The sequence below is a fragment of the Diadema setosum genome, chromosome 18 (assembly GCF_964275005.1).
Source record: "Diadema setosum chromosome 18, eeDiaSeto1, whole genome shotgun sequence".
NCBI lineage: Eukaryota > Metazoa > Echinodermata > Echinoidea > Diadematoida > Diadematidae > Diadema > Diadema setosum.
The window spans coordinates 1,423,149-1,448,534 of NC_092702.1; the positions used below are offsets into that span (position 1 = coordinate 1,423,149).

A 25,386-nucleotide genomic window follows, 5' to 3' on the forward strand; every position below is an offset into this window, starting at 1 on the left:
TTACCGCTTTTCAAACACGAGACAAATGAAACATTGAAAATCGAATTCACGCTATCCATGTCTTTTTCCCGTTTTGCAGAGAACGGTTCCTTCCATGTTTTCTTCTAAACCACGCAAAAAACAGCAACACATTAATACCATTTGATGTTCCTACTAAATTATTAAACATAATCACTCGATTTTCTTTTTCGCGAGAACACACGCGTGCGTAATGTTATACGTTGTAGGTCAGACCACAGCGCAACAAGGGAAAAAATATAACGCGCTCAAAAACTTTTCATGTGGCGACACTCGTGGCAAATATGGAAATTGGAATGCGTGTGCAACTCAACATTATATCCTTTCCATGTGTAGTCCCGACTTCCAGTTCTTTTGCTGGTTAGCAAATACGAGTGTATGATTATAGCCGAAATAGTTAATGAAATCGCGATCTCGCCTGGTGACAGTAGCGTAAAAATAGTTGAATAACGCAATCCTGTCGCAATTTTTTTGAAAGAACGGATGTATACAATGCGAAGGGATTTTCGGCAGATGATAAAGAACGCATCTTTAATCCTTTCGGGCGCAACGATAATACATTGTATGACATTACAGCCGAAATGATTCATGATATAATCGCATTCCCGCTGGGCACCAACAGCGTAAAATAACCTCGCAAGTTACGGTAAACGACGCACTAATGTTACTCTGAAATCATCGCGATCTCGCCGGATGACAGTAGCGTAAAAATAGTTGAATAACGCATGTTTAGCTACTTAATCGGTGTTCAGAAGAAGAAACAAACGTATTTAACAATTTGAATAGATCTGGGTTTGTTCATTATCACAATTTTAACAACGCATTTCACAATGAAGATTTTTCTTTCTTTCAAAATGGTCTATGAGTAACAGATTTTGCGTAAAAAGGATCACAACCTTCTAAATTCAATCCTGTCGCTTATTTTTCAAGAACGGATGTACAAAACGCGAAGGGATTTTCGGAAGAAAATGAACAACGCATCTTTAATCCCTTCGGATGCAACGAACATACATTATATAAGATTACAGCCGAAATGATTCATGAAATCATTGCATTCCCGCTGGGCACCAACAGCGTAAAAATACCCCGCAAGTTACGCTAAACGACGAACGAATGTTACTCTGAAATCATCGCGATCTCGCCGGATGACAGTAGCGTAAAAATAGTTGAATAACGCATGTTTAGCTACTTAATCGGTGTTCAGAAAAAGAAACAAACGCATTTAACAATTTGAATAGATCTGGGTTTGTTCATTATCACAATTTTAACAACGCATTTCACAATGAAGATTTTCTTTCTTTCAGAATGGTCTATGAGGAATAGATCTGCGTAAAAAGGATCACAACCTTCTAAATTCAATCCTGTCGCTTATTTTTCAAGAACGGATGTACAAAACGAGAAGAGATTTTCGGAAGAAAATAAGCAACGCATTTTAATCCTTTCGGGCGCAACGATCATACATTGTATAAGAATACAGCCGAAATGATTAATGAAATTATCGCATTCCCGCTTGACACCAACAGCGTAAAAATACCTCGCAAGTTACGGTAAACAACGCATTTTATACAATGTGATTTTAATATAATATAGGCATATACTTCTCAAGAACATAACGTGCACTATTATGCGAAGAGATTTCGGAAGAAAAATAAAGAATTAACCTATTTCAACCCCGACTTTTTCGCATAATTCACAAATAATTTCCCTTTATTCTCTCGATAATAATGATCCATATTGTGTAATAACAACGCAAAGGATGTTCTTAACTTTCATTGTTGGGTATATGACGTCGTGCTTATGTTTTTCCTTGTTTTTGACGCGTACGGTTATAACGAGGTACCGGTTATAACGAGGTAATATCGCCGGTCCCACGGACCTCGTTATAACGGGGTTTCACTGTATTATTTTTTTTTTTAGGCACAACTCATTTGTATTGATTGGTCTTGTGACAGTTACTTTTGATTTGGGTAAGTTCATGATGGACATTAGCAAATTATGATATTTGATTCATTTTGATACATGTATGACTTACAATTTTATGTATACATGTAATTCTTCAGTATCTATCCTGTGGGCCCCGTTTCATAAAACTATTTGTAAAGTTATGCACAACTTTACGAATGACTTATATATGGCAAGCCAAGTGGGTTTCCTAATCATTATTGATTTTAGCTAAAGTTGAAATTTGCAGATGATAACCTGGATTATTCTTACATGTTGATTGTTAACACATGTTTTTAGTTGAAAGTGTATTCTTGCTCCAATGTAGATGGTATTGACATACAGTCATACTTTGTGAAAACGTAAAGAAAAAATAAAATGGGCACACATATTGGCACTTCATATTCCAATTGTTCGTAAAGTCATGCGTAACTTTATGAACAGCTTTATGAAACAGGGCCCTGATCTCATATAGACAGATATTGCATGGTATACAATGTATTCTGACCCATGGTGCTGTTACAAGTGATATGTCTGCTCCAACCAGTACTAGGATTGGCACCAAGCTCTATTAAAACCCTTTTATCATACCTTGAAATTGGCCCCAATATTTTCTTTGTTTGCTCAGCTTGAGGCCACATCACAGCTATTTGTAATCTTTTTTTTTTAAAATGACAAGTAAAGCTTGAGGCAGCTCAATCAGTCTTAAATTAGCATAGGCTTTCATACTTGGGCTTGTCATGTTTTACTGTCAGTGTACTGTATACTACAAATGTATAGTATGCAAATACAGTTGAACCTCTCGTATCCGGACAAGTCGGGACCGGGGCTCATCCGGATGAGGGATTTGGCCGGATACGGGAGACTCAATGCTTTATACGTACATATACATACACATGTACTGATGTAGCCCATTGTAGTACCACATGTAGTAAAGTGTATACTGCAACCTTTTCATTGTTACACTCAGTAAGAGACCCCAAAATAGAGGTTCGTGTTTGCAAGAATGAAATCATTTTCTTTTATAAATTCTTGGAATGATTTACCTAAATAATTATTAAGAAATGTATCAAGTAGATCTTGAAAATAAACCGTACTCAGCAAAGTCAACTGTAGGTCGCCATTGTTAGATTGAGTTGGGAATCCCCCTTTCCTCCCGTAATTATTAAAAAAAATCACGGCGAGATTGCGTCCGTATAATAGAGAGATCCGGATAAAGGGAGGCCGGATAAGAGAGGTTCAACTGTAAACCATATCCATGTGTTCATTTGATTTTCTCACAGTCAAGTCATTTGATTTCATGTCTATTGTTGATTATTTATTTGTCCCATTCTATACCATCTTGCCTGCGTGTGCCAAAGTATACCATTAGCTCACAGGTGACATGAAATGACAATTGGAAGTGCCTGCAATGACTGTCAAAATACACCAAAATTAAAAAGTAGAAAAAAACAAACAAACAAGAGGATAAAACGCTGTCATGTGATCACATGGCAAGTCTGTGGCTCCAGACATAAAAGCCAGCCATGTTCATTAAGATTGTCTTTACAAATACATGCATACAATTTATAGCTTTGTCCAGCTTAAAGCAGCTCTTACGATGGTCATATCCACTTCCAGATGTGAACCAAAACTGAGGTGCCTCGAAGCTAGCTTGAGTTGTGCTATGAGCAGCTGGTTTTACAGCAGGTCTGATTTATATGTGTAAAAGGTGACCTAGGCAATCCATTTGAAAATATGCATGCAATGAGTCACATTTATTTCATTTTTATTTTGTGAGGTTATACCATTGTATCTAATAGTGGCATGCAACAGGGGGCATTTGGGACAGAATAAGATGAAGTTTGTAATATTTAAGACAGTTTGTAATGCCACACTACATTGTACATGTAGCCATCATTAAACCAACCCCATGTTTGTTCACTGTTGTTGTTTTGTACAGATAAAATTCATATAATTATGCACAGCTGCAAATTTGCTTGTTGTTGAGTGCAAAGTTGAAATTTGCTAGATTTTTTATATTTTCCTATGTGTTGAGTAAAAAGTTGATAATGCATTATTCAACCAAGACAAAATTTTGAATTGCAGTATTAAAGCATTTTGACTCTGTGCTCAAGCATTTTGATTCTGTGCAAGAGAGAACTTGTACCTGAAGAAATTGTTTTTATTGCACCTGAAGAAATTGTTTTTATTGCACATACATCTGAGTACTGGTATTTTTTTAAAGTCAATCTTTACTTCCTATTATTGCTAATATTTCTTTCATCAGATAACTATGACACACTTACCAAGACCATCCAGGCATACAGCAGCATATCAGGCCGGATCAAGAATGCCCGTGAGAGGACCAAAGTGGTCAAGGCTGACCTCCTGTCATGTAAGGAACTCCTCCACTGCCGGCGGGATGAGCTGAGGAAGCTCTGGTTGGAAGGCATCGAGCAGAAACAGGTCCTGGCCCTGCTGGACCAGATGTGAGTTCCAGGTCCACTTTTTAGTCCTGCTGCATTAAAGGAGACCTCTGGATGATTTTCAAACTTTCACATATGAACAGCAATAAATTGGTCATACTTGGTACAGAGTTCCAGAATTTATAGTGATTGGGATGAAGAATAAGAATGTTTTAAAAATATATAACGAATCACAATGAGCAAGGATGGTGACATGGCAGCCTCACAACAAGAATGCATGAGTTGGGGTTCAAGGAAGCAGAACAAAAGAAGAAAGCAAGCATAAATTCTACACAGGATAACTTGTTAAGCACTTGGTATTGTAATGGTATTCCGATGCTTCATTTCTGAAATATGTGAGGCTCTATGTCATCAACACAGTTCAGTGTACTTTGTTAAAGATTTTTCAGAGTATTGCTTTCTCTGCTAAAAGACCACAATAAATTCCACAAATCTATACATAGAACTGTGGATTTATGTACCTGGTACTCCTTCATGTGAAATTATGAAAATCGTCTGGAATACTAAGTTTTGGGGTCCGTTTGAGAGTCCTGTTATGGGCATTTTCTTGAGCTTTAAGTGCCAAATTGACATCGTTTTTAGTTTGTTTTATGGTATGTATTTGTGTTACAAAGGCTTTGCTAGATTGTAGTGTGTAGAAACAAGTATGGATATTGACAAACCATTTGTTTATTTCAAGAAGTCTTGACACTAGCATTTTTAGTTGGATTTGAGTGTTTTTTGTGTTTTCATTTTTTGCAAATAGATATAAAGCTGTATGGTGAGAATGGTGGCCACAAAAAAAAAAAAAAAAAAAAATCTATATCCCACAATGCACTGTGTGCCTAGCTCTGTGCTATTTTTACCAGCTGTGGTGTGCTGCAGTATACAAATGACGCACAGGTCTGAGTGCGTCAGTCGGAATTGTGTGCATAAGGTAACTATGGAATGCTTAACCCACGAGGCGAAGCCGAGTGGGTTTAGGCTAAATTCCATAGTTACCGCATGCACACTATATTCCGACTGACGCACGAAAAGACATGTGCGTCATTTGATTTATAGAATGGGTAATTTTCTTGTCAAAAACCCAGTTTTCTATCGTGTTACCCGATGACAAAATTACTGGATGCATTTCCTTTTGGCTTTCCGTAAAGGGCATGCATACCCGTACTTACCGTTTTTACTGGATGCATGGCCAGCCATGCATAAGTTTTTACTGGATGCATGGCCAAGCTGAGTGCGCGAACGCTTGCTTTAGTGCGCGAACCTTTGTTACAAGTACGCGTACTCTTGCTAAGTGCGCGATAACATGTTTACCACTGTGACTCAGCGTGCAGCCAGTAAAAATGAGCACATAGCTCTCGACCAATCAGATTGCAGGATTCTCGCTACCCATTCTATAATATATTGAATTGTCATTGTGGTGTAGTAGGCATACCATTCATGTACTTGCGCAGGTCAGCTCTTTGCAAATAATCTTGACCCAAAAACTTTTTGCATATTTTACAGTGAGAACACTGAATCAAAAAGATGTGACTCTGATCGCGACTCAAATTTCAAAATGTTTACATTGAGAATGGCACTAATGATATCTCTTGAGTAATACTCTTCCGTATTTGCTTTTGATATCATGCACACAGAGACAAAAATTAATTTGCTTGAAACTTTCTGAAGGATCTACCATCCCTTGTTGTGGATGATATGACACAATATAATGACAATGCAATGTCTGTGACATGCTTTTATGGTAGTAGAGTTCTGGAGAGAATTTTTCCTTCAGGAACAGTATACAATTAAAGACATGCCATAAAAGATGAGACATCTATGCAAGCAACATAACAGTCGTGTGACTAAAAGAAGCCCTTTTGTAGACCTTTCTCCCAGGTTGCAAAGTCTGATGACTCAGAGACAGAGAAATGCTCATAAACATACCATTCTTTATCTTTGCTTCATTTCTCCAGGTTTTCATTGAGACAGTGTTATTGATTACTCACTTTGTTTTGGAATTGTAAAGTTTCAGCTTGGGTTTTATTTTCTTCACAATGAGGACATCTGCATGTATGAAAAAAAAAAAAAATCATCATGTTGCCATTGGCAAATTGGCAACTCCACACTGGTCGGTTGTGTGATACTGCCCCCCTTTCCACTGTTGACAAGTAGGTTGAGGTGGACACACATCCATAGGTCGTCTGCCGACTAATACTATGCCAGGGCTAGAGGGAGTTTCAGTGCGTCAGTGTTGCCTTTTTCCCCAGGATGTGACACATTCCACAAAATAATGTCATGGTGCCGACTTTCCTTCTCTTGCCTGATTTGGGGCTTGCTCCCCCAAAACAAGTTTAAAGGCAGCCATTAGTATGTAGCAGAGACTTTAAAAGCCAAACCATAGACTTGCATTACACTCGAACTATTCCTTCTTACAACTAATTGACAAATTGCCCTTCATTGACGTAAATAAGCACTGATTATTCAGGGTTTTAGGGGTAGCCATGATACAAATTAGTGGGCATACATACTTGAGTTGGACTTGAACCAACTATCTTCTGGGTACCGTTTCATAAAAGTTGTCAGCGCTGACAAGTTGTCAGTCTCTGACAATCGCCATAGTAACAGTCAGTGACCAGAGCATCTCAGCCAATCAAAACCAAGGATTTTGCTGAAATTGTCAGCGCTGACAACTCGCTAACTAAATTGATGAAACACCCCCCTGATTGCTGGACAGGCATCATATCCACCAGACTTTGGAGCTTTTACCCGACACTGCTGGTTCTTATTTCTTCTAGCAGTGGGTAATGAGTATTCATTCTAAGTAATGAATTCTTGCATAGAGTTGTTTTTATTTGCGACTTACCAATCACATACAATAAAAAACAACTTTAAGCAAGAATTCATTCATTTCAATAAATTCCTTTTTGTATAGAAACATGTACATGTGCATGTACTATGTGTATAGTAAAGTTGTCAAATATTAAAGACAAAAATGCGCTATCACCTCAGTTTGAATATTGAGCTCTTATCAATGAATGTTAAAGCTTTCTGTATAGCCAAGTCGATGATCTACTGTCATGCATACGTCGTAGGTTTTTTCTTTCTTTCTTTTTTTTGTGCACTCACAATCTTCTCATAATCTTTGCTGTCACATGACACAAATTCACCAATAGGGGAAGTCATTCAGACACAGTGTACCCTCACATTGGGGCACAGCTGTGTGGACAGCCACATACACGTACCATGCAAAAGCTAGTGGGGCAATTTTATTTTAAAATGCAATGTTGAGAAGCAATGTGCTTTAAAAGGCTTATTTGGAGACGAGGAAGACAATTCCTTTTAATCTCGGGTTCTTGTGATATTAGTAATCATGTGGCAGCTTTACTGAATAATCTCTTTCTGAAAAGATTTTTAGAACGGACAACTTACGTACATGTACGTGAGCATACCAGACAACAGTTGTGCGACAGGTCTGTCGCTAGAGTGCTGACGTACAATGTAGTACTAGTCAGAGACTGTGACTGAATACACGTAATATGATACGTGGAGATCAATCGGCACACGTTAAGCCCCCGATTATTGACTTTCTTGCAAATCAGTACATGAAAGTTTGCTTTCTATCTCACAGATGTATTGATCCATTTCCCCCTGGTGTACAGCCTGGCTTTTAATATAGTTCATTTAGCCTTTAATCAAAGAAACGATTGATAATAAAAGGGAATGACTTCTGATGTTCCCTCTGAATGTGCCTTTAATCAGAGAGTTAATTAAGGAAGACATTCCTGACAACTTTCCCTACAATGTACAAGTACTACATTGTATTTACTTGAGAGAAAAATAAAAGTGTTCACTCATGCGTAAAGTTCCCCTTTTACTGCTTTACAAGGTTGACCGCCAATTAAATTACCTTTAAAGGGATAGTACAGTATTGGTGGAGATGAGAATTTGGCTTTTAACTTTTTGCGAGATACCAAGAAAACACTTCTGATACCATTTTAAGAGGAATTCAAAGTTTATTTGATGAAAATCGGGTTTGGAATGACTGAAACATCCAAAAACAAAGTAAAACAAAGTGATCGTAATAAAGTGTGGGTCCCACACTTTAATAGAATCGCTCTTTTGTGGATATCTCAGCCATTTCAAAACCAATTTTCATCAAATAAATGTTGAATTCCTCATAGAATTACATGCTCTTCCATATTTTATAAGAGGTTTCTCATTATCTCACTTTAGGTCTCAACCAAAACTATACCGTCCCTTTAATATCATGGTATATAAAACATTAATATTAGCCAAATAATCTATGAGAAATACTACGATCTATGAGAAAGATGATTTTTTTTTTCTTAAGTGTACTATTATTTTGTAAACCGAGAAGTGAAATGTGCAATTTTGGGATTCCTAGACTAATGAAGACGTCTTTCATCACAAGAATTGTCCTAATCGATAAGATCTTTAATAGTGCCAGGTAAAATGCTTCAAGTTTTTGAAGAGATATGAATATCTACGTGAGTAAAATTCACTTTCAAATAACTTGCCACCTTGCGTGGAGTGCATTATGTTGTTTTGGTCTGTTCATTTTTGTCTTTGAGTAGTTTAATTTTTACATTGTATAGCATTATCATTGTATCTGTTCTGTAGGGTTTGGAAAAAAAAAAAGAAAGAAAGAAGAAGAAGAAAAAAAAAAAGATGACTGTAATTCTCCATCCTGCCCAGGCAGGTGCAAATAACGATGCAGCACTCGGCATGTCTACATCTGTCTCTGACGGAATAGAAAAGAAATGAATGTTGACAGTTGCAAAATGTCAGGAATCCTTTTTGCGTGCTTTGATAGCACTGTATTGTCTTTTTTATTTTTAGTAGGTTAACAGGAGCTTAGGATAGTAGTGTATATAACTCATAAAGAGTTCAGACAACTGTGGTTTGGTAGGCAGCACTCCTAAAAAAAATATTTTCATCAGGTAGAAAGGTTTTGAAAAGGTCATGAGGTCTAATTTGAGAGAGGCTATATTTGTCTCATGATTGAGAATTACACCTTTCATCACCTCTGCCATGATAGGTATTAGCTTTCGCAGCACATACTACGATGAAAGGTAACTGGTCCGCATTACGACCACTAATTCGTGCACACCACAGGACTAGCAAACATGAAAAAAAAAAAAATATGACAGTCATACATCTACATTACCTACCTTGATATCAAGAAAATTAAAGTAATATTACTTGAGATAAGCAAAACATTCATGTCCTTTTTTACTCTTGGGCTAGTGTTTTATAACAAAAAATGCATGAAAATCTCCACATTGGAAAAATTTTCACTTCAGAAATCCAAACAATTAGCTTTTAAAATCCCATTGAGACTGTTCACATGACTAACCTGGTTTCCAAAAGTAGTGGGTTACTTCTTTGTAAGCTTTGAGTACTGATTAGCACAGAAAACCCCATAGCATTGTACACACTGTCCAATGTCCCTTGCATAGAAAGGGTTAAATGTGTGTGCATAAACTCAGGGTGCGTTCGAGCGCTCTCCTAAAGCAAACTGTATCATACCGTACCCGCGCCAGAGGAGCGCTCGAACGCTCCCAAAGTGTACCATACCATACTGTACGGAGCCAAAAGTGGACCACTTCCCGATGTGCTCCAAAAGCGTACCAAAGCGTACCAAAAGTTTGTTGTAAAGCATGCGCGTATCATGCGCATATATCACAATGCAAAGACATCATTCTCTTTGTTCGGGACAGCTGTAAGTAGTTCAAGCGACAGGTGAATGACATTCTTGCTACAAACAAGCGTGACCTTTTCTAAAAATAACTCATGAGGTACGCTTTCTCCACAGAGCGCTCGAACGCTCCAAATCTGGCACAGTTCGGTACGGCACGCTTTGGTTCAGTTCACTTTGGTTTGTTTTAGAGCACTCAAACACACCCTTACTTTATGTAGCCACCTGTATTGAATTAACACACATGTATAAAACGAGCCTAGATTTTCTCAGTGAAAATAAGATTATGGTGTGGTGAAAATTTAGACTAAATCCCATGGCTTGTGGGTAGAGTGGCATCTCCGAATGTTGATGAACTGTTTATAGCTTGAAGGTAGATGTTGTCATGCTCCTGTGATTAATTTTGGATTTAGAATTTGGCGGGATGCCATTTGGGCTAATTGCGTTATGCATGGCAGGAAAAAGCCAGTATTGCAGAGCCAAATGTGGAACCACAGTTATCACAAATAAACACTCTATATCAGAATCTGTGATGTATGAAGGTTGAGTTCATGAATATGATGATCGCGTCTATTGATTTTTGTGATGATAGCTGCATGCATGTTATTTGCCATATTACCAGATGTCGTTTTGCCCTGTGATTCATTGTACGCATACATGTCTAATTATCTCTCTTTATTTTGCCTCAACTTCGATGCAGAGTACTCACAGTTATTTATGGATGTGACTACACTCAGTGAATTCATGATTTAGTTGTGCACTGTATTTATGGTCTGTTCAAGTTTGGTATTATGATGAAGTCTTGAACTGATTCTTTAATTCAGTTACAATCCGTGCCATAATTTTCTTTGAATACGAGTTGACTTTTGAGAAATATCAGTGCTATCACATTGTAACCAGCCATTTACCAGCAACCAGCCATGCTAAATATCGCAGTATTGTAGCCCTTTGTATCGGAGGCTGAAAATGTCACTTCTGCTTGTTGGACTGTACTCATACAAATCAACCAAATATCCCTTGAAAGTGCAGTGTAATTCTGTGGTGGGTGTAGAATGTGGGCAAAGTTATAGAAAATTAAGGTTTTTAAAGAAAAGTACATTCTATTAAAAATTTGAACAATATTGTGACTTGTGACTGTAACAGACAAAGTTATCACATACAGGGATGTACATGAGATTTCTATCACTTCGTATGATTTGTGGCTATGATTTGTTACTTGTAGGAAGGCTGCTGAAAAGAAATTTGTGGATTACTGTCAGTTTTATTACCATGTTTCAAACTGTCTGTGCCTATTAAGCTAGCTGCTATGGTCTGACACCAATGCCAGTTGTACACCCTGAAGTATCAAACACCAAACACCAATGTCAGTCATTCACCCCAGTATCAAACACCAAGCGCTGAATGTCAGTCATTCACCCCAGTATCAAACACCAAACACTAATGTCAAACATCCACCCCAATGTCAAAACACCAAACACCAATGTCAGACATTATCCAACAGAAATGTCAAGCATCCATCTCAATGTCAAACACTAAATACCAATGTCAACGTCTGACACAAGTGTCAGGGGGTTTGTCCTGAAGATCATATGCCCTCCAAGAGGGTAAATCAGGTTTTGCTTGCGGAGCCCCGTAGTGTCTGTGGCCAAGGAGTCACAACAGTCTTTATATTCGCTTTGATCCCATGCTGGAAGCCGCCATTCAAAAATATTTGAAGTATGTGTCAAACTGGAGCTGTCTCACAGATAGGAAGACAATTGATTCATGTGGCATTGCATCATGACTTGTCATTTTCATGGAAGATATGTCTTTATGATGGTAATTACTTTTCGCTATCCCTACTTACAAAAACGATGGGCGGTAGACAATGGTAAAGGCACGGGGGTGCGCGAAAAGAAATTGCTCAAATATTGCTGAAATAGATATCAAAATTACTTAACTGTACGTGTCTGTACGCTAATCTGACATATTAATTTATAAAGAACTATACTTGAAGATGATACCATATTAGTTTCATTTGGCGGAAATAAGGAGAAGTGATAAAACTGGCTTTCCATGAGGGTGAAATTTCAAACACTTTCACAAAATACAGCTCATATTTACACTTTTGCACATAGTTTTGAACGGAATTGACTTTTGTTTTATATGAGTTATCATTAGGTGAAATTTCATTGCATTTGATATATAAACGAACAGCATATACCCGATATTATGTTAGCGTTAAAAATGAATCTTCAGATTGCTCAGAAAGATGGCGGCTTGAAGCATCAAACATCAAAGGCACAAATGCACCTATGGAATTCTTTTGTCCATCCATAGAAAACTGACAGCTGATTGAATAGTTATAGTCAGTTGTAACTCCATCTCTCGAACCTCCTTGGTCTGGCCATACTCTTCCTAGTTGAATAACATCATGACAGCGTGAAGGAAGTAGGCCAGATGTGAGAGGGTGCACAAGTGTTGAACACGAGCCAAAAAGTCTCTTCTCTTTTTCTTTTCCTTTTTTTAATAAAAAAGATATTAGAGAAACTCTGAGAATTTGATGCAGAGCATGGAAGAGGAAGCTCAAAGGCCAAAGGACATGTTTGTCAAAAGTGATTAGATCACCTGACTCACAAAGGAAGTCACATGGCTGGCGAGTTATGGTCGCCATGGAGACACAGAAAAATAGCCTTCTCACCCATTCATGCATCATATAGTGGTATTGTGTATATACTCCTGAATCACATTTTTTGAATATCTATGGTGACAATTTTGAGTCTCACTTGGCTTGACTTCATGAATCGATTGTATTGAATCGGCATCCCAAAGTTCTGAAAATATTTTGAATGTGTTGCAAATTGACCAAAGTTTTCAGCTAAGATTTGAACCGATGACCCTGTCAAGATGTGGTAACCTTGTGAACACTGTTCCACAGGACTACGGTGCCATTAGTACTGTGTATTTCACTGACCAGCTACCAGCCATGGGAGTTACTGCTCCCACAATCACTGCTTTTTCCAATAGGCTGCCCTTCCTGTCATTAGAGGGCTGAAACCTCCTGTGGGTTCCATGGTGCTCTAAATTTTATGGGATAATTTTTAGTGTGCACATCACTGTTTTTATTGTAAATATGCTATGATATATTGACTGCCCCATAACCTACTGTCACAGCACATCCCATCCCAGTCTAATTCAGAAAGAGCTGCATCAGGGATTATTTCATCAAGGTTCAAGGTTGATCTAAAAAACACCCTCCCCCTTCCCCTCTGTAAGAGGTCCTCAGATAGGAGACAAATTGTTCAGAAGACAAGATCCTATATGTTTCAGGATGCTGTAGGAAGAAAAAAAAAAAGAAGGTCTTTTTCACATTTTGGAAGTAGATGGAAAAGTGAAATGCCCAAGTGAAATAAATATAAAGAGATTTATGATGGTATGAATAGATTCGCTATATGCTATAATCTATACATGCCTATACTCATTTCAACCTTTGTTTAAATGTAATCACGGTAGAAAGGTAAATGTGGTTCCCAGGCATACTTTATGGAACAGTGTGTGCAGTATTAAGTTTCTTGTATCAACATAATGATGTTGGCAGATAACATTAATCTGAAAAGTATATATATATATATATATATATATATATATATATATATATATATATAATATCTAAAAAAAAATTTTTTTACTGTATAGATGTCGCAGCAGATTTATTAACTTTTCTTTCCACTGAATTTTATTTATTTGATGTTGTTCAAATGTACAGAGAGGATGTGAAGAGTGTGTCCACAAGACTGTCCACATTCCTTGCCAACAAACACTACCTCCACGCCACAGAGCTCTTGACCAAGACCATGGGTCAGTTGGACGGTGACCTGAAGGGCGTGGAAGCCCTCACTGAGACCAGGATCGAGATGTTTGCCAAGAAGGATGTGAGTTTGAGTGCCACCATCAGCAGCAGTGTCCATTTTTATCTGCATTTGAACATTCACACACGGGAGTTGGGTCTAGGGCAATTACTCCCTGGGCAATTACCCCCTGGGTAATTACCGTGGACCCTTCCCCTGGCCCTAATCCTAATACTAATCCTGAACATAATCCTGACCCTAACCCTAAACCTAACCCTAATCTTTAACCTTACCACTAACCAGTATTATAGCCAAGGGGTGATTGCCCTGATATGACAGGAGTAATCGTTGTTTGCACCGCGATGTGAAAATCAGTTCTATTTGCCATTTTCACCCCACAAAAAAAACACACAAACAAACAAACAAACAAACAAACAAACAAACAAAACAAACATAAAGATCTCTTGGCTGCAAATGAAGTGCTCTGTTTTTTTAGACAATGTATGCCTAAGCAATGACCAGAGCTTGACTCTGGGTGCACAAGTATGTGGACCTAGCATGGCAACTTGTATTATTGGATTTAAAGCAAAGAATTGATCAAATGGTTTCTTCGCATGCCATCTACACATGCTGTACAGGGCAAATTATTGTGAGATTGAGAAAAAAAAATTGAGTGATTTTTGCATTTTGATGTGTATTGCAGAAATAACAATCTTTTTGGGTCTCAGCACTCAAGAATGAATGATTTTCACATCTTGTTGCAAAAATGGACTTTTAGAAACCATTGACTTTGGATGTATGTGAACTGGGGTTGTGAAGCATCATGGTCCAGTGGGATCAGGAAAAGGGGGTTGACGAGGGGTCCATTTCTTTCAGATGTCTGCATTTCTGTAAGTTGTAGTGGTTCTAGTTGCCATGACAGGGACTCAAATACTCTCAGTAGATCGGTTGTTGTCTGGCTGTTGCCATGACAACCACATTGATTGTTTTGCTGTAGTTGTAAAGTGCTTTGAAATGAAAAGATTTCCCAGGCCATACTAAATTTCTTGCTAACTTTAAACATGAAATACCAATTGTAATCAAAAGGCTGTCACAATTGTGTGCCCGAGTTATCTGACCATGATGTGGTTAAGAATGTAAGATATAATTTTCATATCTATCTCTTCTTTGACGTATTCCTATAGCAACTCAGCGCTACCTTGCTGAAGGAGCTAAGAGAGCATCTCTATGAGAAGTCGGCCAACACATTCCAGAACAACTTCAGCCGCGGAGGCTCGCTGCGAGGCTCTGGCGGCCTCACAGGATCAGATCTCTCGCCCAAACTGTCGAGAAAACAGGTCCTGTCAGAGCTGGCTGGTTCAGCTAGGAAGGCCTCCACCAAGACACCTCGAAGTGAGTCAGCAGGCGCTGTGCTTACCTATCTTTGCAGCATTTTAGGTTATAAAATGGGTTAAAGAATGTAGACAATCAGAAGCGCTGAAATGAGTCACATGTGTGCTCTTGATTTTCTTACTAACATGCACAGGCATGCAAATAATATAAAAAACAAAACAAAACACAAAGCATGGGGTGTTATCCTGTGGCAGATTACAGATTGCTCAATGTATCATGTAGATAGATGCTAGATACACTAGCAGTGTTAGCCATCTGTGTAGCTACAGCTGTAGCTTGCTGTGCATGTGAGCACAAGTACGTACGTGCAGGCAGCACAAACAATCGCTTTTACATGGCCAATCGAATAGCGGCATACATTAATTGTATTGAAATATGAAATTTTATTATCTGATATCTTACTAAAGGTATTTCATAGACACATTTTTATAAACCAATAATGCACAGGTTTAAGTACATACTATCCAAAATCCCTGGCACCAAAAGGGTTAAACTTGAACCCTTTGTCCATTGCTGCTATGTTTCTAGATCTCTTTCATGCAAGAAACTAGACACTGTCATGATGATCAATTTACAACGGAATAGCGAGGCACTAGTATTAGTAGTTGTAGTAGTAGTAGAAGTAGTGGAAAAAAAATAATCAAAATGAATCTATTGATAGTGGAATAGTTGTGATGATGAAAAATATAACAGTAGTGATGATAGTGATTCTCCTTTTATTACAACTGTAAATATTATTATCAGCATGGTCACAACTATCAATCCTGTTGTTGATTGCACTGTGCAACATTATATGTTTTGGGTTCTCTATTAAAGGTAGGGGATACCTTTTACAGACCTCCCAAAATGCAGCAAAACATTAAATATGAACCTCAGGGGACTTGTTTAGGCCACTGCTGAGAAATTTGGAAGTCAATGGTTATCTACAATTTGAATAATGCACAAAACTCAACTACTCAGTAGTTCTGTGTGTCAGCCACACTTAAGCCTTTTTGTTGCAGTCTTCTGTATTTTTTATCTATAAACACAAATCTAAAAGTATAAGAGCTGATGTAATAACATATAGAGTGTGTGGCAAGAATGTATACAGAAATGTTTGTAAGTTTTGATGAACTTTCTTCACAAAATATACATGATGGACACACATGCAGTGCATGGGTCTGCAAGGGTAGCCTAGTAATGTACTGGAATTTATGAGCCCCGAAAAAAATGCAATTCAAAATCTAACGGTCAATAAAAATGTACTTAATGTTACCTTCCACTTTCAGTACTTTATGGGAGTTTCTAAAATGATACTCTCTTCAACATACCACTGTATTTATACAACTCTTCATTTAAGGCCTGCAAATGGGATTCCCTACCTTTAATGCACTTGGAAATGCCCATATGAAGTGCCGTATAAATGCTATTTATCTAATCATTATTTTATGTATGGCAGAAGCGGCACTGAGTGACAGCTCAGAAGATGAGAACAGACCACTGGTGGAGGACCTGACGGTAGACCCAGAGGCCAACGTAGATCACTACATAGCCATCCTCATTGAATCTCTCTCCCTCCTTAAGAGGATACCAGAGGCTGTTGAGGTATGGTTTGTCCGTCGGCTGACTGGTTGATGACAAGTGTAATCATTGCAACTGATTGACTAAATGCCCTACATTGACGTTAATAAGTTCTGATTACTCAGTGGTTTAGTAGTAGCCTTTAGAAAAAGTCTTGAGCGTACATATTCAGACTGGATTCAAACCAATAATCTCCTCATCACCAAACAGGCATTGTATCTGCTGGACCACCGAGCTTCCACCCAACAGCTAGTGCTGGTTCTAATCATTAAAGCATGCAGCAGGTACTGTGTATTTATTCAAATCAAAAATCTTAATTTGAATGTTTGAATACATATGCAGTAATTGCTGTATGTTGTAAGGATTAGAGTATGATCATGATGATAACTGTAATATTGTCCTATACAGAGCATTGTACGGTGACACAACATTTGCTCTTGCGACCATTGCTCTGGTCTTATTTTCTCCAAGGACTTAGGGTTAGGGTTAGGAATGTGATAGGGTTGTAGATTTAGTTTGATGTGAGGATTGAAATCAGGGTTTTGGTTATGCTTATGGGTAGAAATCATGTTTGGCTTAGCGTGCAGATATTTCATGGGCGCAATTGCTGCAAGAGCAACTGTCATAGAACCCATTGTGCAGATGCCCCTCAATGCACTGTATGAATTTCATTTCATACATTAAAGTAGCATACCATGAAACTTATTAGCCTAAACACCTTGATATCTTGGTTAAATGTCTGACACCATCCTCTACAAGATTTCCTAATATGACATAGTGATCTTCCTTCCTTGCGTGAAAAAGGGGAACCAGTTAAAGTTCCTCTTTGAAAATGGTTGATCTGTTTTAAGTTTCACCGACAGAAGATCCCCTCTGAGTTGTTTCTGTTCAGCAGTGTTCTCGTCATAGATTGATAATATTCAAGATAGATGATTACTGTTCAATTTCTTCAGAAACCTTAAAACGTTGAAGGGTGCTCCTTTTGACTTATTTTTTTTTCTGTCAGATATGTTTAAGTGTAAGTGTAAAATATTGTAATTTGATTGTTCTGAGCTGTAGTCACTAAAGGCAATATGTTAAGTTTTTACCCTTTTTCTTGTATTTTTCATCTTTGTTTGTTTCATGAGTTTTAAAAGGCTGTGCCAAACTGAACTATATTCGAGTCAAGCCTGTGATGCATCGATCTTAATTTTTCTGATGTAATATCAGCTAATGCCTGTCTTGTGATTTTTTTCTTTCCTGCCAATTCAGGCACTAAAGAGCGATGCTCAACCACAGCTGGCCAAAATCGTCCACAGATCGACAACAGAAGTTGCAGACAAGTAAGCGAATGATGATGTCATGAGTAAAGCATGAGATTCACAAAGAGAAAGATAGAAAGAAAGAGAAAAGAGAGAGGGGGGGGGGGGTGGGGGGAGAGAGGAAGACAGAGTGAGAGAAGCCACAGCTTGAGTCCCATGAAAGATCATCACCAAATATGGGCCTTGCTTGCCCACTCCATTTGCATTAAGGCCTGGTTCTTTCCCCCTCCCCCATTGTCCACTTGACTGTTTTCTCATTGTCTGTGACCCTCTTCCTGTGGGCCTGGGAGAATTGGTTCCTACTTAGATGGCCCCCTATCTAGTTCTCATGTTTAAAAGGTTGATGCCCTCTCTTAACCTTCAAGTCCAACAATCCAACGTCCAAGTCCAATAATCGAGTATTAACCTCTTTCATCAGAATCTCACTTTTATTCCTCCTTTCTAAAGAGTGTAGGAGGCTGTCTTCAAAGTCTAGTTAGAGCTTTCTTCTCATTTGAAAAGGAAAAATATTTTAAATGTGCAGTCACAGCTGCTTTTGCAGCCGCTCGTCTATAGCAGCCACCTGCCATATATGTGAATCCCAGTGAGAGAAACGCCACATTAAAGACCTTGTGCATAGCGGCCATCTGTCTATAAACATGGCCAGTGGCCACCAATTAGCCACAGACCCATGCAAATCCTTGGCTGAGCTGATAATTTACTGTATTTGTCTTTGTGTCTGAGGTGTCTGGCAGCCTGCAGATCTTAAAACTTGTTCAATTCATGTAGAAATGGTCATATCTTTAAGCCATGTAGATGGTTTACATGTTTCTTAGTTGACTCCATGTTCTAAGCTTCAGAAGGTTAATTTCTGATGGAGATTCTCTCATAGCTACCAAGATATTTGCTACAAACTGTAACAGCAGTCTACGCATGAAGCTCTATGTGACTGGAGATACTGAAGACATGATATAAAGACATTTATTGCAGCAATTGTCATCATGGTATGATGGCCAGTAAAGATATTTTGAGCTTCGAGATTTAAAGTTTGTCCTCAGATGATACATTCTTCACAATAAAATTCATTCTGGACCTGTTTTGAAAAGTAAAATAGCTGATGTACCCATCCTACTTATACCATGTGACCATGTTTAAAGACATATATCAAATTGACAAAATGCTTATGACATTTTGAAGCAGTTGAAAGATTAATAAGACAGTGGATATTTCATGATATGAATGGGGACTATAATTGTAGATTTGTAGGCAGCAGGAGGGTAGCTGAAAGTTTTCACCAAAACTGTGCAAACAGTTTGTGCTGTTAACCCGTCGAGGATGGACTGATTTTGATTCAACACGCATTTCCCGTAGACACTTGCCCGAGTATACTCGGGACTCGTCCTCAACGGGTTAAAATCTCTGTTATACTGTAAAACGAGGAATGTTGGCATGCATTTTAATTTCGCGAGAGCCGAGTTTCGCCAAATTAAAATGCATGCTAGAGATCTTGTGTACACTTTATGCATTGAATGTTAGAGGCAACTCGCGAAAATTTCATGCTGCGAATAAGGCCGTTGGCTCCCTGTCGTGAAAATTTCATGCCACGAAAATATGTTTTACAGTATGTTTGTTTTTTTTCCAGTGCCAAGCAGCGAGGGGAGAACATCATGCAGCAGAACCAACCTAAGCTCCTTGAGGAACTCCTCGAGCTCCTGTTTGAGCGCTTCCAGTGTGTGGCCGCTGCTCACATGTGTGTCCTAGGAGCCCTTCAGAGGATCACAGTAAGACAGTTAATCTCAGAGGCTCCAACCCTGCCACCTTCTGTGGGAGAACTCCCTCTTTTAGACCATTTTCTCAAAATCTCCTACTCTCCTGCTTTAATTTGAATTTCTCTCGTCCTAACTATGCATTTCCACTTAAAATTTCGCTTTTTTCTAGCCCAACCTTGTCATGTATGTTAAAAAATAAGGCCAATATAGCACCAGAGAACATCTTTAAGCTTAGATGTATCAGGGCCTCAACTGCAAGGGGCGTCATGCTTTGCGCTCGTGATCTGTAATTTCACAAGGTTTGGAAAATATTGTGTGCATGCTCATGCGATAGGAGTTTCTAGATTGCCAAGGGGTCCAGGTGGGAAAATCTGTCGTTTAAGAGATGCTTCGGGTTGGAGTCTTTTCTGAGAATGTGAAGTATTTATACTGTCCAGCATACATGTGCAACCAGTAATATCACATTCATTCAACAAATACAGAAGAATGTGTATGCATAATGTTATTGCATTATAGTAAATTTGCCAGGGGGGAAAAAAAGGTGTGTTACTGGGTCAACAGATATTTAATGATATACACGAATATGATAACAGACAAGGTGGTTGTTTTTTTTTTTGTATTTATAAATTGTTTTTCCGTGATTAGCGAGATCTAGTGTTTTTGTAAGGTCCTTATCTTTGTGTATATGATTTATAGCAGAACTAGGGATGGAGATTATTTTCATTGTTTCTTTTTATGCCTCCGCCACGAAGTGGTGCCGGAGGCATTATGTTTTCGGGTTGTCCGTCCGTCCGTCCGTCCGTCCGTCCGTCCGTCCGTCCGTCCGTTCGTCCGTAATGAATTTTGTGGACAAGGTAACTATCAAAACCTGTTGAGGTATCCTAATGAAACTTGGCATGTATGTGTATTAGGGGGTGAAGTTGTGCCTATCAACTTTAGGGTGCACATGCTCAAGGTCAAAGGTCAAAAGGTCAAGGTCAAATACATAAAATTTCACTTTTTCCACCATATCTATTGAATGCCTGAAGATATTTTCTTGAAACTTAGTGTATACATGTATTACCCAATTAAGATTCTCTGATGAAAGTTTGCGTCATGAGGTCAAAGGTCAAAGGTCAAAAGGTCAGGGTCAAATACATGAAATTTCACTATTTTCGCCATATCTATTGAATGCCTGAAGATATTTTCTTGAAACTTAGTGTATACATGTATTCCCCAATTAAGATTCTCTGGTGAAAGTTTGGGTCATGAGGTCAAAGGTCAAAGGTCAAAAGGTCAAGTAAAAATATCAAAACTTCTTTTTTTCTCCGTGCCTTGGAAAATTGTTCAAGATATCTTCATGGAACATAGTATATACATTTACTGACTGGAAGTGATTATCTAGAGAATGTAGGGTTCATGGGGTCAAAGGTCAGGGGTCAAAGGTCAAGTGCAACACTTCAAAATTTTACTATTTCCCTCATATTTATGCAATGCCAGCAGGGTTATTAGTCTTTTACACTTGGTGTATGCATGTGTAACCTAATAGAATTCTCTGGAAAACTTTTTTTTCTTCTTTTTTTGCCTCAAAGGTCAAAAGGTCAAAGATCAAGTGAAAGTGCTGAACTAACTTTTTCCTCCATATCTCGAAGTGGCTCAAGTTATCTTGAAACTTAGTACATATTATGCATGTTCTACCTGAAAGTGATTATCTTATGAATTTTAGGGTCAAGGGCCAGATGAAAATGGTAACAATTTACTATTCAATTCAGAAATTGCACTTTTTCTCCACACCTGTACCTTGAAAATTACTCAATGCCTAAATGTATGAATGGGTCAAAGTCAAGTTAAAGTCCTTAAATCCCTAGATACATGCTCTCCTATTCATCCAATTAAACCTAGGTCAAGGAAGGTGAACATTCAACACATTTGTGACAAACTTGTCATTTCAATATTTTGCCAATTTTGTGAAAATGTAATCACACATTGTCCACATGTACTATCTAGACCTATTGGGAAAATCATGCATTATGGCGGAGGCATACCAGTCGCCAAAGCAACATTTCTAGTTATTGCTCTGCTATACATATCCAGTTTGTATATTGTGATGGAAGTATGATATCAACATGATGCTCATAATCCTCAGGATTTGTACCTTCAGACAGAGCAGTGCTTAGATGGGTCAACCTCAAAGTTGAAAACATCATTTTGCTGATGCAGACAGCATTGAGAATGATTTTGCTGATGAAGATGATGTTGAGAATGATTTTTTGTCATGTGTATTCAACCACAGGCCTCTTCAGATGTGCAGTTGTACACCATGGGTGATATATGGTCCAAGATACAGACTCAGGTGAGTGAATAGCGTGATTACCTCATACATCATTTCCTCGATTAACCTTTTCAGACCTACTTCTTCAAAGATGCCATTAACCTTGTATGCCATACAGTAGCCAGTGGCAGATGGAGGGTTTGAGATGTAAGTGATTTTGTGTAAAAATTTGAATTAATGATTGTTTTTGTTGCAACTGATTGACAAATTGCCCTTCATCAAAATAAATAAACAGTGATTATTCAGTGTCTCGAGTATTCAAATAGCCATGATAAAAATTATGGGCATACATACAGTACTCAGATGCAATTCTTAACCTCCAACTGCCTGATTGCGAGACAGGCGTCATATCCAATAGACTACCGAGCCTCTGCCCAATGGCTGACAGTGGTTCTAATCTCTTTTATATAGCAGTGGGTACTGCATATTTGTCCAAATTAACCTTGTATGCCATATGTAGTAGCCAGTGACAGAAGTAGGGCTTGGGATATAAGAGATTTTGTCTTAGATGCATATAAGTGATTGTGTCTTTTAATAGTAGATGTTGCCAAATGCAAAAGCTGTAATGAATTATTACAACTGCATTCTCTTATTTGTAAATCTGCTATTCTGTATGCTTGAGTGAGAGTTATTTCCTTGTCATATTATATCTGTCTATTCTCTGACTTCAATTTAGTCCACCTCTTTATAAAGATTTTTTTCAAAGCAGTAATGACCTAGTGTAGCATGGGTATTGTCAGATGCTAGAAATGCAAACTTTGGGACTTTGTTTTTATTTCCTATTCCAGCTACAAATGATTCTAGGCAGCTACCTTGATGTCCGGAATGTGACAGCTACGGCTCAGCAGACTGCCTCGGCCTTCACTGAAGTCAGTATAAGGTACAGTATGTTTTCTCTACTTCTGTTCATGTCATGTTTTAAATCTGTAATCAGCCCATCCTTCCACAGATATTGTAGTTTTCCTGTGGTAGACTGTTTGCCACTGCACATTTTTCATCAAGGATGGTTGATTTTAATCACTTGTTTTTAATAGTGGAGCTTGCATGAAAGCCAGTGACATTAGGCAAAAACTTTAAAAACATCGCAGAATTTTCAAGTACCAGTAGCTTTACAGGAAAAGTCTGTACAGACAGGGTTACAGTTATTTTATAGCCTAATGACCTGTGTATATATGGCATTTTCAGTTTTATTCCGAAGGCTTCTATCTGATCGACTGATTGTAGTACTGACCACTGGAAAAGTGAGTGTTCTCAGCAAGTGTGAAAAGCTATAGAGAGAGTGGTTGAGTTTGGTTACTCGTTTACTGTAGCTTGCAAGTTTTGTTAAAAGACATTGGCAGTGGGCAAAACACACACACACACACACACACACACTCAAATAAAACAAGAAATAAAAAACAACAGCAACAGCAACAAACAAACAAAAGCAAGCATTACTGTAGCAGCAAGGAACATACCAATGACAGGTGCTGCATGTTAATTTCTAACCCGCTATTGTTTTCAAACCTAAAGTATGTGAAAGCAGGTGGCATGACAGGTGTTATGTGACAAAGTATGTGACATATCCCACAAACAACACTGACTAATTGTACATTTCAGGTTGCTAGCTATATTCACACATTCATGCTATCATTGTCCATTGGCAAATACGCTCCTGCATGTGACTGCAAGTTACATTCATGTGGTGATTGTAGGACTCGTTAGTTATCAGCAAGTGACATTTGATGACAAAATCTGGTTTTGTTGTTCTGTACTCATGTTAGAGAACACAAAAAAAGATAACATGTCAGCATGTGCTTTTTAGAAATTTGCCAAAACACATTTAGTAAACATAAAAAAAGAATCAGGCAAGACTTAGTCAACATATATACAGCACTGCCAACATTGGAAACTAGTTGAGAGTGAGACTCCCATAGGCCAATGCTATAATTTAGGAGTCAAAATGAGTGAGATCAATAGAAATGCATGCAAATGAAATAAAGTTTTAGAGTGAGAAAGGACCAAAATGAGTGAGTCTCACTCTCAGTGAGTGAGAGTTGGCAGCGCTGTATATATATTGTGCAGCTGCATCTGGGGGGTTTGTAATATATTGTGATTTTATTACAGATCTTATTTTCAGGTGGTGCGAGTAATTTGCAGTTTTTAGCATACTTTGTAGCTTTTGTAAATATTTTGTTATAGCTGTAACCTGTATCAATTTGCATTTGCTACCTAGTAGATAGTTATTGCGAAGAAGGACAAGGTTGTAAAAACTTTCTTTTGCTGTCAAGGAAAACCTTTTGTTCTCAGGATGTGAATAACATTTGTATACTTTACAAAAGGCTTTAATTGTACTTTAATCAAGTCGTGGACTCTGTTGTTTTTGTTGTTTCCCTCTCTAGTGACCTGAATACATACTTCAGCAGACGAAAGCAAGTCCGTCAACGTAAGGTTCCTCTCTTCAAGTTTGACATGTCGTCACACGCCATCAGCATGACAAACTACATGCGAGAACAAAAGCAGGAATTCTACGGATCGGTAAGTCTTCCTCAAATTGGTAATGCCGATGCTCTCAGGAAGAAATATTGTGTCAATACTTGCCATATCTGGAGTACCGATAATAAAGTATGTATTTTGCACAGTGCCTGAGAAGAAATACAAAATCCTTTGAGTCAATGATAAGTTTTGACAATGATATAAAAAGAGAAAAACAAACTCTCTTGATTAAGTGTTGATATTGCCTGGCATATTTTTTTAACTTATGTGAACCGAATGGCTCAAGTGAGCTACTAGTATTGCCATCATTAACCATCTGGCACCCGGTGTGCCTCGTGTGTTATCTGTTGTCCAAAGTGCATCATCTGTTGCTTTTCGTCCATAAACTTTTTTCACATTTTCAGGGGTCTGCAGCAATCCTTGAATCTCAAGATTTTTGAATTACTTCGTCTCAGGTTGAGTACCATGGAGGTGAACTGTGATGCCTAGTGTCTCTTGTTGTCCACGCCGAACGAGTTCGAGCAGGGGACTATGAAACGGGCTACGTGTGTGTGTCCGTCCGTCCGTCTGTCTGTGTGTGCGTCCGTGTGTGATCAAAATGTTCAATTTGCTACTTCTCTGTCATTTATTAGCCAATTTTGATTCTGTTTGCTTTATAT

At 38.3% G+C, this 25,386-nt stretch overlaps 1 protein-coding gene across 1 annotated transcript in view; it reads left to right on the forward strand.

The window, feature by feature from the left end:
* The window catches only part of LOC140241568 (exocyst complex component 4-like), a 59,244-nt gene that overhangs the window by 20,896 nt on the left and 12,962 nt on the right, over nucleotides 1–25,386 (forward strand). The window contains exons 4-12 of the mRNA XM_072321304.1: nucleotides 4,229–4,430; nucleotides 13,859–14,024; nucleotides 15,125–15,332; nucleotides 16,771–16,916; nucleotides 18,144–18,214; nucleotides 19,815–19,953; nucleotides 22,214–22,273; nucleotides 23,041–23,132; nucleotides 24,634–24,769. Coding sequence (XP_072177405.1) covers nucleotides 4,229–4,430; nucleotides 13,859–14,024; nucleotides 15,125–15,332; nucleotides 16,771–16,916; nucleotides 18,144–18,214; nucleotides 19,815–19,953; nucleotides 22,214–22,273; nucleotides 23,041–23,132; nucleotides 24,634–24,769 — 1,220 coding nt within the window. The remainder of the gene's footprint in view (nucleotides 1–4,228; nucleotides 4,431–13,858; nucleotides 14,025–15,124; nucleotides 15,333–16,770; nucleotides 16,917–18,143; nucleotides 18,215–19,814; nucleotides 19,954–22,213; nucleotides 22,274–23,040; nucleotides 23,133–24,633; nucleotides 24,770–25,386) is intronic.